We start from the raw sequence: 16,910 nt of genomic DNA, 5'->3' as shown, positions 1-16,910 counted from the left end.
ACCAAAGAACTAAAGGACTAAACCCAAAGAACTAAATTGAAGAACTAAACTTAAGGACTAAACCCAAAGAACTAAATTGAAGAACTAAACTCAAAGAAGTAAACTGAGCGACTAAACCCAAAGAACTAAACTGAGCGACTAAACTCAAAGAACTAAATTGAAGCGACTAAACTCAAAGAACTAAATTGAAGAACTAAACTCAAAGAACTAAATTGAAGAACTAAACTCAAAGAACTAAATTGAAGAATTAAACTCAAAGAACTAAATTGAAGAACTAAACTGACGAACTAAACTCAAAGAACTAAACTAAGGCACTAAACCAAAGAACTAAACGTAAAGAATGAAACTCAAAGGGCTAAACTGAAGGACTAAACTCAAAGGGCTAAACTGAAGGACTAAACCCAAAGAGCTAAACTGAAGGACTAAACTGAGCGACTAAACCGAAGAACTAAACTGAGCGACTAAATCAAAGAACTAAACCCAAAGAACTAAATTCAGGGATTAAACCTCATTCAGTGACTAACACAAGGAGTAAATTTACGATTTAGATCATGAACTAGCCTACAATCCGGGTTTAATCTGTGAACTAAACTCTGCATTCATGTCTAAACAACCCCAGGTTCTAAAGTCATAGACTAAAAGTTCTTGTTCTGATCCGAGAGGACGGCTCTGGTTGCTTTTCTTTTTCTGAATCTGCCCAAATCAGGAATATTAACCTGCATGTAACCATAGCAAACGTGGTGATGCTTCAGGCTCTGTTAGCAGTTAACTAAAGTGTGAAACTAACCTAACCATGATGTTAGACTGACTGTAAAACATGGAGGAGGATTCAAGCACCAACCTCTCGTTGGTCTGTGGATGTTTTATATGATTCAGACTTACCGGATGTGTGCGTGAGGATTTGGGATAAACATTAAAACTTTTAAATCAGTAGTTTGGTCCCCTAACATGAACAGAAACATGAAACGGCTGAAAAACAGCAGCCACGTGTGAACGTGAGCATTGAGAGTGTGTTGGGAGGGGGGTTGTAGTTCCTGGAGGTCTCATTCTTGGAAGTCAAGAAGGAGGGGCGACCTTTGACCCTGCGGTAACATGGAGGGTCACCAGAGCCGAGCATTTATTTCTGCCTTTCAAACATTTTTGCTTTGTGTGTTGATCCAAGTGAAGCTCGTCCTGACAGACTGATGATGAGCAGCGCTGTCAAAGTACAACCACTAACAAGCTTGTTTTTGCCGCTGATCCCTGCAGAGATATTTTTTAGAGTAAGATCCTTTTTGTTTAACCAGAAACAGCCGCTATATCGCTCTGTTGAAAGCCACCAGACTCCCTTGACAAAAACAGTAATTTTACCTCTCTGGTCTGCTGCTGCCTCAATCGGTGGGTTTATGTGTATTATTGTGACTTAAAGTCAGACCACCAACTCCTGTTTTTGTCAAGGGAGTCAAGGGGTGAATATTTCCTCATTTAGTCCATATTTCTGTTAACATAAATATATTATTTCATTGTTTTGGATGTTTGTGTGTTATGAGCCTGGTGTCTCAGTGATGTTTTTACTGACTTTAATGTTTGCTTTTCTTTTTATTATCGCTCTGCATGCTTATAAATGATCTCATCATTTTAATCTTATATATTGTGTTTTTACAGCGACTGGAACATCTGTCCAGGACCACAAAACTCTGCAGCGATTACAGCAGTGTTTATTAATATGTACTGTCCCTGTGATATAAACCAATAAATAAAGACATGCTGCAACAGAAGGAAGGAGTTTGTCTTTAACTTTACAGAAAGGGAAGCATCCCGAGTTCAGTTAGTCGGTTGCAGGCTCTGACTTCATCCTGCAAACAGCTGCCAGAGCTGAGCTTCTTCTCTGGTTTCCTCCTGCACAAGTCTGGCAGTGTTTTCTGCCTGGAAACCGTTTTGTATGGACGGACCGCCCGTGTGTTTTTCTTTTTTCCTTTTTTTTTTATTTTTTTTTTTTATTTCACAACCTCACTGAACTTGAAAATGAAAATGAACTCACGTCACCCCTGCCTGCTGCCAGATCCTGCTTTTGTCCCAGTTTTCTCTCTGAGTGTGTCTGAGTTTACATCTCTCTCTCTGCAGACGTTTACAACGGCAGCATGTTGAGCTAATTTACTTTGAATAATGAAGCCCTTAATCTGGTTTGTGTACGAGCTGCACAGCAAGCCAGTTCGCCGCCGCCGAGAGGTGTTTGGAGGCGAGCGGGTGATCTGGGGAGATTTCTACTGTTAGATAAAGCATCACAAACAGCCATTGGGACTAAAATGAGCTCTTTGTCTGCCTCTATCTCAGACAAGATGACGTATCACCACAGGCCACCATCACCTCCACCTTCCTTCCCTCCTTCCCCCTCTTCCTCCTCCCTTGTTTGTTCATGTCACGTTAATGATGATGATGGTGGCGGTGTGTCTCGGCCTCCGGCCTCTCGCAGTAGCGTAAAGGGTTAACACGCAGCCACAACAAAGAAGCCGGTGCTGGGCCGGCATGTGCAGGAGTGTGTGTTAGGGAATGGGGGGGAGGATGGCGGGGTGCTCCGGCTGCCTCCTAGCCCCGCCCTGGACTTCTTTATTGGAGAGGCTGTTTACAACCTCGACGCATAGGAGTCCCCGGGTTCATCGGCCCGGCGGGGAGGGGGTGAGGAGGATGGGGTGAGGAGGAGGTGGGGGGGTGGGGGGGGGGTAAGATAGCAGAGAGGGAAATGGCACAGGAAGAAGACAATAAGGAAATATGTTGAGGGCCTCCGAGCTGCAGGGTCTCAGCTCTTGGTTTGTCTCTTTTGTTCCGGTCCGTCTCTTCTTAGTAGTAGTATTTTATTTCCTCCTTTGTTTCTTCCTGTAACAGAGTTTAACGGGCACATGTCTGAGTCAACGCAGCACGTGAAGGGAAATATGCCTCCCCCCCCTCCACCACCACCACCTTCCTCTGCTGCAGCCACATTTCCACTTTGTAAAGACATGCAGCAGGGCGACTTGTTCAGGTTGTTTTTCATGGTTTGATATTCATTTGCTGCAGAAACCCGTCTGCTTCATCTAAAAACACTTAGTTTGCATTGAGCCTGACCAGCAGACGAAATGTTTTCACCCTCTGGTCTTAATCTGACATCAGGTTAGACGCCGTGCTGACCTGTGCAGCTGCAGCTTTACATTGCTCTGTCTGTAGAAGGATGTTTTATAATGTGCAAAAGAAAAAGAATCCAGTGCTCCTGCAGTCCTCACTCGCTCCCCTCCCCTCCTCCACACACTCGTGTTTACATCTACATTTTACATGAGTCTATATCGGCTTCAGCAGCGTGTAACAGTAGAATATATTTACACAGGTTGATACTATAAATAACACAAAAAACAGCAAATCGTGCTGCAACTAATGATTATATTTTGCCCATATTTCCTAGGGACTTAATGTGACACATTTAAATAACTTGTTTTGAGTCATATTCAATTTACAACCATAGTTAGCTCAATTATTTCATGTGTATGTAAATCTTTCTTGTGGTATTATTATTGTCTGGAATGTTTTTGTGCTGATGATTGGGCCAGATCACCCTTATAAAAGAGATCCCTGACCTGAATGGGTTAAATAAATAAATTGAATAAAGAAGAGGATCATTTCAGCTGGAACCAGCATGTGTTTCAATCAAAAATATCAATTTTCTAAGACTATTTTTCTGTCAACTGACTAATCAATTAATGGACAAACTGTGAGAAGATAAGTTTACATTTGTCATTTTAACCATGAAACCAGCAATAAACAGAATACATACACAAATAAAAATAACATATATTTGTGTTGATTTCTTATATTTTGCATGACCATAATATTAGAATATGATTAGAGTCATTGAAAACGATTTAAAAAGAAACATGATAAAAACACCAAATGTAATAATTGTGTTTATGAATAGGTTTCTAAGAATTAGAGCTAATGAAGTTGTGTTATTGTGAGTCCTTTCAGCCATGCCAACATGTTAAACCTGTGTTTTCTCCCCTTGTTTCTGTTGATCAGTGTTATTTCTGTGCGTGTTTTCGCTGCAGTTGTTCGCTACATGCCTCTCGCGCGCGTGCCCGCGCCTGTCTGCTTCCCAGCCTTTCACCCAGTTCTCGCGCGCTGCCGGGTTCACCGGGTTTACTCTGACACCGCTGACTCCCCGGCCACGCCCCCCGACGGCCACGCACCCCGCGTCGGGCCAATCGCGTCGCGGCCACGTACTGATCACGCACCGCCTCACCTCGGATTGGCCGCCGCCCGCTACACCTTTGCCTGTGATTGGCTGATTGTTACCACCCGCCAGACTGCTCTGAATTTTGTTTCTGTGTTTTTTTCTGCTCTTTTTGTTTTTTTTCCGGCTCCTCTCAGCTGAAGCCCGTCTGCCGCCGCTTATTATTGCCTGCTCGCGCTCCCGGTACCGTCTCCGCCGCCGCTTCACGCCTCTGCCCGCACGGTTTAAACTGATGCTCAGCTTCACGGCGGAGCGCTGCTGTCAGGTGAGTCCGCCGCCGCACGGCAGGTGCAACTGCCCTGTTTAACGGCCGAGGTGTCGTTATAAAGTTGTTGTTGTTGTTGTTATAACTGAGCCGTTAACCTGCAGCTTCATAACAACACGCGCGGCTCTCAGGTGAGCCGCTGGAGCGGGTTAACGGGCTCCAGGTGAGCTCGGTGAAGCCGCCTGCGGCTGTTTCTGCGGGATGTTGTTGCTGTCGGCTGGTTTATCTGAGGTCATAGTGAACCCAGTGTCTCCTGGGTGCGTGTGCACAACAGTTGCATCCCCGCAGTGCATCGCTGCATCGTAAAGTTTAAAGGTGCTCTCACACTCAGGAGGAAGTCTTTGTTTTGGTAACTGCTGTTTATTATTGTTTACGAGCAGAATCAGGTGGTTTGTCTTTGTTGTTGGATCATCACTGGTTGTGATGAGCTGTGTGTGTGCGGAGGAGGTGTTTTACCTGTTGTTAATGGAATAATAATTAAACTGCCGCGAGTGTAGATGATTAATCATGAAGTATGTAAAATGTCACATTATTTTTTAGATCTGCTGATTATTAATATTACCTCATATCCGAAGCTGCTTTGATGTGTTTTTGTCGTCAATTAAAATGCAAGCTATAGTTCATTTGATGTATAAAATGCCTGTGACAGTTTTCCAAAGCCCACGTTTTCTGCCCAAACACCTAAAATATCATAAAAGACTTAAGCAAATATATATATGCATTTTAATAAGCAGCAACATGTGAGTGCCCTTCTCATTAAGTATCTGTCAATCAAAATTCAAATGTCAGCATTAGAATCATACATTTTCTGTTGATCCCCTGATGGATTAATCAGATTCAGGCTCGGTTTTGTTCATTAAAAGCTGCACCTGAATACAGCAGCCCGAGCACAACAAAGAAACAACAGGGATATGAAAACAAAATCACAAAAACATCTGAAAGGATGAGAGTTAAATCAATATCTGGGCTAATTCATGTCAGTGATCAGGTTTTTACATGAATATTTAAATAATTATGAAGCGGTCACATTAATCCCTGCTGGTAATGTGAATAAGTGTCTCTGCATTGTTTCCTGCTGCTGTAATCTCATTATGTGTGATGTGTTTGTGTGATCCTGTGCGTGGGAAATTTCAGCGCCGGAGCACGATATACTGTCTGTTTGACTTTGTTTTCTCCAACTACACTTCCTGTTGGGAGCTTCCTCCCTCTCTCTTTCCCTCCCTCTCTCTCTCTCTCTCTCTCTCAGGGGTGAGTCGGTGCATGCTAATGAGGGAGGCGTGGCTTGTTTCGTTCAGGGTTTTTTTGGGTGGGGGGCGCGTAAAATCTGGCACTCCACCTCCAGTCATCTATTCTGGGTGCAGGGGAGGTTCCCTGTCGGCTGGGTGTACCCGCTGCAGTGGGCCCCTCTCTCTCTCTCTCTCCATTTATATATCTAGGTCTGTCGCCCCTCGCTCGCCCTCCCTCCACTCTTCCTGTTCGTGCAACTGGGCATTCGCCAGATGCCAGCCAACTTAGCCGAGCACCCTTTGTCCCTCCACTCACCTCCCACCTAAATGTATTTTTATTTTTTTGGGTGTCATTTTTCCTCCCTCCGGCTGCCTCTGACGCTTTTTATTATTATTACTATTGTATTCCTTGTATTCCTTCCTCTTCCTATGTGGTGGTACGACTCAGGAGGAAGGAGGTGGGAAGACAGTGGCGTCACTGGTAATTAGGTGTGTGGTATGCGTTCCCAAAAGAAGAAGAAGAAAGAGGAATAGACTGCTGGTTGAGGACCAGCTGATGTCCAGTCGACCAGGTCATTATGAAGTCGTTTACAGTAAATGTGACCAGCAGCAGCGGACAACTCCGTAAACATTTTGCATCGCTGCTGCTGTTAGTATGTTGTAGTTTAACTAATTTTCTGGACTAAAGTTTTAAAAAGCTTCAAAACACTTTCATTGGAGAAGGAAGAACCAGTCTGAAACCATGTCCAGAAAGCCATTTGGCATCCCAATTCATTATTTAGTTACTGTGAAAGGAAGAAGAAGACAATGTGTTCGTCTCATTAGCTGTCAAACTTTCTAGAACATTAAAAAATATCCTTATGCTAATCACGAGGGAACTCAGCCAAACACATTTGGAAACCCAACTCATTGAAAGTTGCTGTGAAAAGAAGAAGGCATTTGTTCGTCGACTCAGCTGTGAAATAAAACGGAAGAACATAACATTGTAGAAACTCAGGTGAACAATGGAACTCAGGGAAAATTAGAAGACACACTGAGAAATTATCTGGACACAAAAGAGAATAAACAATATTTTAGAGAACAGGACATTTAATTTGGGGACAGTCTCAGACAGATTAATGAAGGAACTAAGCAGAACACATTCGGCACATGATATTCAGTATTGTTGTGAAAAGAAGACACCTTCATCTTGTTAGCTGTGAAATCAAAATGAACATAAAAGCATTATAGAAAGTAGGAATGGCAGTCAGTCTGAATGTTAAGGGGAACTTAATAAACCCATTTTGGATCCCAACTCATATTTAAAGCATTGTGTGAAAATAAGATACTTGCCTATCTTGATTTTATTAGCTGATAAATCGACTGATTTGACACAAAGAATCTTAAGAACAGCATTGTAGGGAAAAGGACATTTAATTATATAAAGTCTAAATCAGAAGGGAACTGAGCTGAACCCATTTGGGATCGAAAATTCTTATTTAGTAATTCGTAATTATGAAAATTAGAAGACACTTATTTAAATCTTCTTAGCCAAGAAATAAAACGGATCCTCTGGACACAAAAGAATATAATAATGAAGGAACTAAGCAGAACACATTTGGCATCCCACATGATATTCAATATTGTTGTGAAAAGAAGACACCAAGAACATTAGGCTATAGAAAGAAGGACATTTCCATAAGGGGAACAGTCTCAGTCTGAATCTTGAGGAAACTTAATCAACTCTTTTTGGATCCCAACTCATATTTGAAGCTGCGGTGTAAACAAGATACTTGTTTTTCTTGGTCTTATTGGCTGACAAATCGACTGAGTGGACACAAAGGATCTTACAAACAGCATTGTAGGGAAAAGGACATTTCATTACAGAAGGTCTTCATCAGGAGGGAACTCGGCCAAACCCATTTGGGATCCCAATTCTTGTGAAAATAAGAAGACACTTCCGAAATCAGAGCAGGACATTTTCATTTTCAGTAGAGAAGTATCCTGTGGGGGCACAAAAAACACAGAGAGATCACAGAGCATGTTTTCATTGGAGGACAACACATTTGGGATCCTTGAGCTATTCAGTCATTGTAAAATGAAGACACTTGATTTTCTGCCCTCACATCATTTATCACATAAGACCTGCAACCTGACCCGGCTAAAAGTGAGACTGACCCAGTCGTTTTTTTCCTTGCTTGTGTCGCCAAGTGCTTGCTCATGGTGGAAACTATTGGGTTTCTGTAACTAATATTACAAAGAGTGCGGTCTTAACCTGCTCTATATGAAAAGTGCAATGAATGTTTTGAATTGGCCCTTTGTCAATTGAATTGAATCGATCATGGAGTCAACATGATTAAAACCTGGTTTAGGTTCCCTGTGAAATCGGATTAACCTTTTTATTAGAAAGAGGTGAAAGTTTGACAGACACATGAGTTTTATGAAAGCGAAGTGGTGATAAAATTTCCTTTTACTTGCTATTTTTATTTTGAATTAATAATATAATTGCTGTTATCAATGTGTTTAGCCGGCAAAGATTGTACTTTAAAAACATGGGAAAAAATGTGGCTAAAATTTGGCATCGTTTAGATTTGAGTGATTTTGCTTTCAATTCTGCTCATTTATTCCAGTCCATTTTGAATCCTGCTCTTCCTCAGGTTGACCCTATGGACAGCCGGACGGTGACGACCATGGAGCTAAAGCCGTGCATCGAGTACCACGACCTGGAGGCTGCCGAGGCACTGGTCAGCATGAGCTTCTGGGGTCAAAGGTCGCACAAGCCACGCCCACTGACCCCCACCTCCGACTCTTGTGACTCCATCCATCTCCACCCGGAGGGTGGGGACACACCCAAAGACCTGATCGCTCTGTCCTCACTTGTAAGAAACATTTATTAAATCCAAAATCTGCTTCAAAACTGAAAAAATAAACTATGCTAAAAAAAACACTGGATTCCAGACTATAGATTTAAGTACTAAACTGGCTTTTGGTTTGTAAATTAGCAATAATGTGATGATCAACAAACAAATTAATAAAATATAACTGTTTTTACGTTTAAAATGTTTCTGTTACCATCGGATGTTTCTTCCATATGGTGCATTGTTTTTAAATAAAATCTCATCCGTGTTGTGATCTCCCTCAGTGTATGACTCCACCTCACAGTCCGAGCTTTGCTGAGGCCTCCACCACCACCTCCGCTTTGAGCCCCGTCTGCAGCACAGTCTTACCCCGCCCTGGCCCCGCCCCCCTCAGTGACTCCCTCACCTGCCTCCCACAGCCCTCCTCCCCCTTCACCTCAGACACCTCAGCACTTCCACCTCAGGCAGAGTCGTCCTGCGTGGCTCCATCCAGCAGAGCGATGGCCACCAGCGTCATCCGCCACACTGCCGACCCCCTCCACATTCGTCCTCCTCCTCCACCTCCCTCCACCACTAATCCGACAGAAACCTCCACGCCGCCTCAGCCGGGACTTCCAGAGATTCTTCCAGAGGAGAAGGACGGACCTCCTCCGTCTCCTGACAGCCCGTCCTCTCCTCCCTCCTCAGTGTCGCCTCCTCACTCCTCCCCCCTGCCTTCATCCTCCTCTTCCACTCCGGTCTCTTCCTCTCCGGTCCTCTGCCAGGTCTTCCCGCTGAGCAGCCGGACGGGGATGATCTCTGCCTTCGTCCAGGGTCCGGTTCAGGTGCAGACTCATGGGGGGCCCAAGCCCATCCTGCCCCAGTCTCCTTCCAGCTTTGCCCAGCCTCTGCTGGTGGGTTCCACCGTGACACAGGGGACTGTGATGTTCGTGGTCCCCCAGCAGCACATCCCCCAGCCGCCGCAAGGCCCGCAGACTGTCATGACCCTCGGTAATACCAAGCTCCTCCCCCTGGCCCCGGCTCCCATTTACATGCCGACCGGAGCGAGCGGCGGCACCTCGCAAGCCGACTTCTCCCGCAGACGAAATTATGTCTGCAACTTCCCCGGCTGCAAGAAGACCTACTTCAAGAGCTCACACCTGAAGGCTCACCTTCGCACACACACAGGTAAGACACTGAGGCGCCACAGGGGTCATTTTAATTATTTAACTTACGCAATTTAAGTCATGTACCTAACATAGTTATTTTAACCCAACCCATGATGTTTTCCTAAACCTAACTAAATTTTATTTTGAAAGTCTACCCAGACATTGCATATTTATTCTTACTAACTTGACTGTGGAGCACGACATGTGCAAAAACAACGCTAAAGGTACCCGGGGTGTTAAAAAGCTACTGGAAAAAAAGCGTCTATTTGTGAAACCCTGGATGAGAACGTGTCCTGACCATTGTTAGCTTGTTGCTTTAAGGAAAGGGAAAACTAGCTAAACTAGTTGAATAACTGAATCCCAAAACTCGGAGCATCTTTAATTGTGATACAAAATCCTGAACATCTTGTGTTTGTGTCTTCCCGTCTTCCTCCGCAGGTGAAAAGCCATTCAGCTGTCACTGGGAAGGCTGCGATAAAAAATTTGCCCGCTCCGACGAGCTTTCCCGCCACCGCCGGACACACACTGGCGAGAAAAAGTTTGTGTGCAACGTGTGCGACCGCCGCTTCATGCGCAGCGACCACTTGACCAAACACGCCCGGCGGCACATGACCACCAAAAGGACGTCCTCGTGGCCTGCCGAAACCCGGGACCTCAACAAAGTGGCCCTGCCCAAAGGCCAAAATAGAGGCTCTGCACTTCCTGTCGGCATGCTGGTCCCCACAGCCAACTAAGACACTCAGTCAGGAGCCCCCATGGGCCACTCGAGGGCGGGGCTCCACATCAGGAGGATCTTTTGTGCTCTACAAATCGCTCGGCTGGCGAACACAGTGAAGATGTTCACTGGGCTCCGGCTACGTTTACATGAACAACAGGGTCATTAACACACAGTCTGCTCTCATTAACAAACGTTAGTTAAGATGGCCGCCATATTAAACAGGTTACTGTGGCGTGATCCACCGACAGACTCATTAACCGACACACCAGCGCCAGGAAAGGTCATGAAATCAGAAGGCTTTGTCGTCTGTACGTTGGCCTTTTTAGGACATTTCAGGCTACATTGTCAGCTGTAACTGCAGCTGCATGCTAAAATTAGCAAATTAGCATTATGTTTTTTTACATGTCATGTTGATATGCTGATGTTTAGCATGTTAACAAGCTCACAGTTAGCATGTGTATGCTAACATTTAGTAAGATAACCATAGCATGTAATCTATTAGCATGCTAACTTGCCAACTTTAATATGCTGTACATTAGCATGCTAATGTTAGCATGTTAGCAATTTTTTTACATGTCTAAAAAATGTTGACATGCTGATGTTTAGCATGTTTACTAGCTTACAGTTAGCATGTGTATATGCTAACATTGAGTAAGATAACCATAGCATGTAATCTATTAGCATGCTAACTTGCCAACTTTAATATGCTGTACATTAGCATGCTAATGTTAGCATGTTAGCAATTTTTTTACATGTCTAAAAAATGTTGACATGCTGATGTTTAGCATGTTTACTAGCTTACAGTTAGCATGTGTATATGCTAACATTGAGTAAGATAACCGTGGCATGTTAGCTTATTAGCATGCTAATGTTAGCATGTTAGCAAATTTGCCATTTTTTTTACATGTCATAAAATGTTAACATGCTAAACATCAGCATGTTAACTAGCTTACAGTTAGCATGTGTATATGCTAACATTTAGTAAGATAACCATAGCATGTAATCTATTAGCATGCTAACGCGCCAACGTTAATATGCTGTACATTAGCATGCTAATGTTAGCATGTTAGCAAATTTGCCATTTTTTTTACATGTCATAAAATGTTAACATGCTAAACATCAGCATGTTAACTAGCTTACAGTTAGCATGTGTATATGCTAACATTTAGTAAGATAACCATAGCATGTAATCTATTAGCATGCTAACTTGCCAACTTTAATATGCTGTACATTAGCATGCTAATGTTAGCATGTTAGCAAATTAGCAATTTTTTTACATGTCATAAAAATGTTGACATGCTGATGTTTTGCATGTTTACTAGCTTACAGTTAGCATGTGTATATGCTAACATTGAGTAAGATAACCGTGGCATGTTAGCTTATTAGCATGCTAACTTGCCAACTTTAATATGCTGTACATTAGCATGCTAATGTTAGCATGTTAGCAAATTAGCAATTTTTTTACATGTCATAAAAATGTTGACATGCTGATGTTTTGCATGTTTACTAGCTTACAGTTAGCATGTGTATATGCTAACATTGAGTAAGATAACCGTGGCATGTTAGCTTATTAGCATGCTAACGCGCCAACGTTAATATGCTGTACATTAGCATGCTAATGTTAGCATGTTAGCAAATTTGCCATTTTTTTTAAATGTCATAAAATGTTAACATGCTGATGTTTAGCATGTTAACTAGCTAACAGTTAGCATGTGTAAATGATAAAATTTAGTAACCTTAACCTTAATATGTTAGATTATTAGCATATTGACATGCTTATTAGCATATTAAATGCTAAATGTACACATTCTGATATGTACATTTAGCATGCTAATGTTAGCATTTAGCACCTCATGAATCTCTGGGCATCATCAATATCTGTTCCAAACTTCATATCAATCCATTCAAGAATTTTATCTGCAGTTTCATCAGAAGTTCACACGCTTTCCTTAGTGTTTGACGTTCCACCATCAGTGGTTTGTTTACATGTTTACTGTGGAAACCATATTTGTTTGTGTTTACACAAAATATTCACAGTGATCTAGTTCCCCCAATCATGTGTTGTGTTTGATCACTGCAAGGACCAACTTTATACCTTTTAGTAGTTCAGCTTTCGAGGATTTGGTTTTGGTTGAAAGGTTTGACTCAGCAGTTGTCATGTTGTAAAATTTTTATAACTGAGGTGATATTTTACTTCTATTTTGAAGAAATAAACAGTGCAAAAATGTCCTTCTGCCTGTTCAGTGTTTAGAAATAAATCAGAATAAGGTGCAAAAATGCCACAGAAATTAAACTGACTCAAATTAAGGTATTTGTATAACAGCTGAAATAATGAGAGCTTTTCCGTAATCTAATTCAGACCAAGAATATCTGAGGTGAAGCGATGTAGACGAAGCCGGAGCCACCAGCCGAGGACAGAGCGAGTTTCCCGCCCTGCTCAGGACATTTTATTCCCACAAACCACAAACGGAAGGAGGAGGAGGAGGAGACAGGCTGCTATTCATCCACGGACAGAAACAAACAAAAACCTGACATTGCACTGGATTTTTTAAATCTTGCTTGTTTTTGTACTCTCTGTGTATAATCATGTTTACTTCATGTGTAAATGTCACGTTTAGCAAATTGTATACACTCGTTTCTATTTTAATTTTTTTGCCAAAGCCTCCGTATCGTGCTTCTATTATTAGCCTACTTCTGTTAATTTGTCTGTGACCTGTAAATATTGTAAATATATTGATATCTATATGAATGTTACATGTATCTGCATTTATTGACAGTACGAGTTATTGATATTTTGTCAGTGGACAGTATTCCTCACTGTGATACTACCTACTATCTTTTGCTTTACACATTATTTTTTATTTAATAAACATTTGAGTTGAGGAGAAAGTGCTGTTTTTGATAGCTTGATTTGGCCCATAGTGTAGCCAGTAAGAAAATACCTCATGTTATTAAATGTTATTCTTAATAATAACGGCTTATATCGGAATAATCCCATTTCTGAGCGTTAGCCTGTAAGCAATGGTGAAGAATATGGCTTTTATAATAAAAATGTACCACAAACAAACGTGTTGGTTTGTAGTTTGTTCTTTCATCACCGGACTACATTTCAACAGAGGTCATTTAGTTTTGTTTTTGGGTACTTTTAGAGGAAATGATGAGGGACAATAGATTGAAAATTATAAACATGGCTATGCTAATGTTGGATTATTTTGTTTTTCTGTTGAGTTTCCTCTTGGAAAGTTAAAGAAAGAGTCCAACATGTGAGATATTCAGAGGTCAGTTTAATGTTCCAAACCTGTAGCCTAGCTTAGCATACAGACTGGAAAAAAACTAGCCTGGTTCTGTCCAAAGTTTAAAAGTACACCTACCTACACCTCTAAAGTTTGTTTCATATCTTACAAACTTGAATATAGAACCTACAATTTGTGGTTTCAGGGAGAGTTATAGGTATTTATGCTAAGCTAGGCTAACTAACCATGTCCTGACACACAGACATCAGACATCTCACTCTGGAATGAAGCAAATAAGCATATTTCTCTAAATGTTGAACCTAAATACACAGTACAGCAGAGGTGGAATATATACTGATGTACATTTACTGACAACCTGTACTGACAATTTGAAGGTACTTAAATTGTATGTTATTTTTAGACTGTTTAATCCACTACATCTCAAAAGGTACTGTACATTTATTTGACATATTTAGTTACTAGTTAGTATACAGAATATGAATCTGTATTAAAGATTTAACTCACCAGCTTTAACATGTATGTTGCACATCTGTGTCATTGACACTGGGGTCTCCAACACTTTTTGAAAGCATAATTTGTTTTTAAGAATGTTCTGAAAAAGGGCTTGCACCAAGAAATGTTAAATAACAATGTAAATGTTTTGACAAAGGTGTATTTGCACAGTGCGAAAACATGCAATGCAAGTAAAATATAGTAGAAACAAATATGCATTGTCCAAAAAAGTTACTTAACGAAAAAAAACAACCAAACAATCTCTGTTTATAAAAAAACAAAAAGATTCACCAGTCACTAACTTTTACAACTTCTTTTTGGTTTTCAGTACTCTCCACGTCAACGTGACAGAAGAGGAGGGAAGACTTAATCAACAGAATGACAATTCTGTACTGACTTAGATTCTGTTAGAGGTTCAGAGTTTGATTTGTCACTTGCTGCCTGAATTTTGTGTTTTCCTATACATAAGGCTCTATTCTTCATAATAGTGTTGACTTTTTCTACTTGTAAATAATTTTCATATATTGATTGTATACAGTGTGTTTATATTTATACATCTACGTAGAATGTTACTGATTATACTTTTATTGGATATTGTTATTTTACATTCCTCTGTGCTGCTGTGTCAACCTGAATTTCTCCTACAGTGGATTAATAAAGGTATGTTTTATCTTAAATAAAAACATTTCCACCATAAATTGGTGCAGAAAGATTTATGCAGGAAATGCTGGAAAACTGTTTAATGCTCAAAATTTTCATATAATTTGTAAACACAAAATGACAGCCTTTGAGTTATGTATTGTGTATTGCGTGTTTAGTTTGGTCATGTGGTTTAGTTTCCAGGACAGAACCTGATGAAGAACCTGATCTTCATCACCATCAGCTGCAGGTTTAAAGTCTCTCTGAAGAGAAAACACTCGGTTTGTGTTGTGATTTATCTTAAACTGAAGTCCAGCTCATGTTATATTTGCTCTTTAAATACGTTTAAAATAACATTATACACAGATATATTATCCACACATGATTAACACCAACATTCTACACAAATGTCTAAATAATATATGCCCTGTATACACACTATATACAATCGATATACAATTAACATTCTACACAAATGTCTAAATAATATACACACTGTATACACACTATATACAATCGATATACAATTATCTTTCTATAGGTGTAAAGATATACACACACTGTATACACACTATATACAATCGATATACAATTATCTTTCTATAGGTGTAAAGATATACACACACTGTATACACACTATATACAATCGATATACAATTATCTTTCTATAGGTGTAAAGATATATACACACTGTATACACACTATATACAATCGATATACAATTAACATTCTACATAGACGTATAAATAATATACACACTTTTTACACACTATATACAGTTATCATTCTATATAGGTGTAAAGATATATACACACTGTATACACACTATGTACAATCAATATACAATTAACATTCTACACAAATGTATAAATAATATACACACTTTTTACACACTATATACAGTTATCATTCTACATAGATGTAAAAATATACACACACTGTATTCACAATATGTACAATCAATATACAATTAACATTCTACACAGACGTATAAATAATATACACACACTGTATTCACAATATGTACAATCAATATACAATTAACATTCTACACAGACGTATAAATAATATACACACTATGTACAATCAATATACAATTAACATTCTACACAAATGTATAAATAAGATACACACTATATACACACTATATAAAGTTATCATTCTACATAGATGTAAAAATATACACATACTGTATTCACAATATGTACAATCAATATACAATTAACATTCTACACAAATGTATAAATAATATACACACTATATACACACTATATACAGTTATCATTCTACATAGATGTAAAAATATACACACACTGTATTCACAATATGTACAATCAATATGCAATTAACATTCTACACAAATGTATAAATAATATACACACTTTTTACACACTATATACAGTTATCATTCTACATAGATGTAAAAATATACACACACTGTATTCACAATATGTACAATCAATATACAATTAACATTCTACACAGACGTATAAATAATATACACACTATGTACAATCAATATACAATTAACATTCTACACAAATGTATAAATAATATACACACTATATACACACTATATACAGTTATCATTCTACATAGATGTAAAAATATACACACACTGTATACACACTATGTACAATCAATATGCAATTAACATTCTACACAGACGTATAAATAATATACACACTATGTACAATTATCATTCTATATAGGTATATACACACTGTATACACACTATGTACAATCAATATGCAATTAAGATTCTACACAAATGTATAAATAATATACACACTTTTTACACACTATATACAGTTATCATTCTACATAGATGTAAAAATATACACACACTGTATACACACTATGTATAATCAATATACAATTAACATTCTACACAGACGTATAAATAATATACACACTATATACAATTATCATTCTATATAGGTATATACACACTGTATACACACTATTTACAATCAATATGCAATTAACATTCTACACAGACGTATAAATAATATATGCCCTGTATACACACTATATACAGTTATCATTCTACATAGATGTAAAAATATACACACACTGTATACACACTATGTA

General features: G+C 39.6%; 2 protein-coding genes and 1 long non-coding RNA gene across 7 annotated transcripts in view; 2 read left to right on the top strand and 1 right to left on the bottom strand.

The window, feature by feature from the left end:
• LOC123977363 overlaps positions 1–1,757 on the top strand; it is a 15,014-nt gene extending 13,257 nt beyond the window's left edge. For all 3 annotated transcript variants that reach the window (XR_006826639.1, XR_006826638.1, XR_006826637.1), the window contains 2 exons: positions 1,163–1,262; positions 1,645–1,757. This is a non-coding gene — a long non-coding RNA (uncharacterized LOC123977363). The remainder of the gene's footprint in view (positions 1–1,162; positions 1,263–1,644) is intronic.
• LOC123977320 (NLR family CARD domain-containing protein 3-like) overlaps positions 1–16,910 on the bottom strand; it is a 274,498-nt gene that overhangs the window by 136,232 nt on the left and 121,356 nt on the right. The window lies entirely within an intron of this gene.
• klf11a (Kruppel-like factor 11a) lies at positions 4,370–13,498 on the top strand. 3 transcript variants are annotated; one of them, XM_046059945.1, is made up of 5 exons: positions 4,370–4,502; positions 6,177–6,300; positions 8,365–8,586; positions 8,850–9,732; positions 10,152–11,434. In XM_046059945.1, the coding sequence occupies exons 3-5, from the start codon at positions 8,374–8,376 to the stop codon at positions 10,445–10,447; spliced, it is 1,392 nt and encodes a 463-aa protein (XP_045915901.1). In that variant the 5' UTR covers positions 4,370–4,502; positions 6,177–6,300; positions 8,365–8,373; the 3' UTR covers positions 10,448–11,434. The 3 variants fall into 3 exon arrangements, 2 of the variants coding, with proteins under 2 accessions (XP_045915901.1, XP_045915900.1); XR_006826633.1 differs by lacking the exon at positions 6,177–6,300 and adding an exon at positions 12,791–13,498 and having other exon boundaries at positions 4,381–4,502; positions 10,152–10,589; XM_046059944.1 differs by lacking the exon at positions 6,177–6,300 and having other exon boundaries at positions 4,381–4,502.

This window comes from Micropterus dolomieu, linkage group LG10, assembly GCF_021292245.1.
Source record: "Micropterus dolomieu isolate WLL.071019.BEF.003 ecotype Adirondacks linkage group LG10, ASM2129224v1, whole genome shotgun sequence".
Classification (NCBI taxonomy): domain Eukaryota; kingdom Metazoa; phylum Chordata; class Actinopteri; order Centrarchiformes; family Centrarchidae; genus Micropterus; species Micropterus dolomieu.
This window is presented reverse-complemented; position numbering and strand designations above follow the sequence as displayed.

Excerpts from the sequence above, each read along its gene's own strand:
- klf11a (XM_046059944.1), top strand. The coding sequence starts at position 4,470 with ATGCTCAGCTTCACGGCGGAGCGCTGCTGTCAG. Across the intron at positions 8,587-8,849 it reads TGATCGCTCTGTCCTCACTT|TGTATGACTCCACCTCACAG; the intron begins GTAAGAAACATT and ends GATCTCCCTCAG. Across the intron at positions 9,733-10,151 it reads TCACCTTCGCACACACACAG|GTGAAAAGCCATTCAGCTGT; the intron begins GTAAGACACTGA and ends CTTCCTCCGCAG.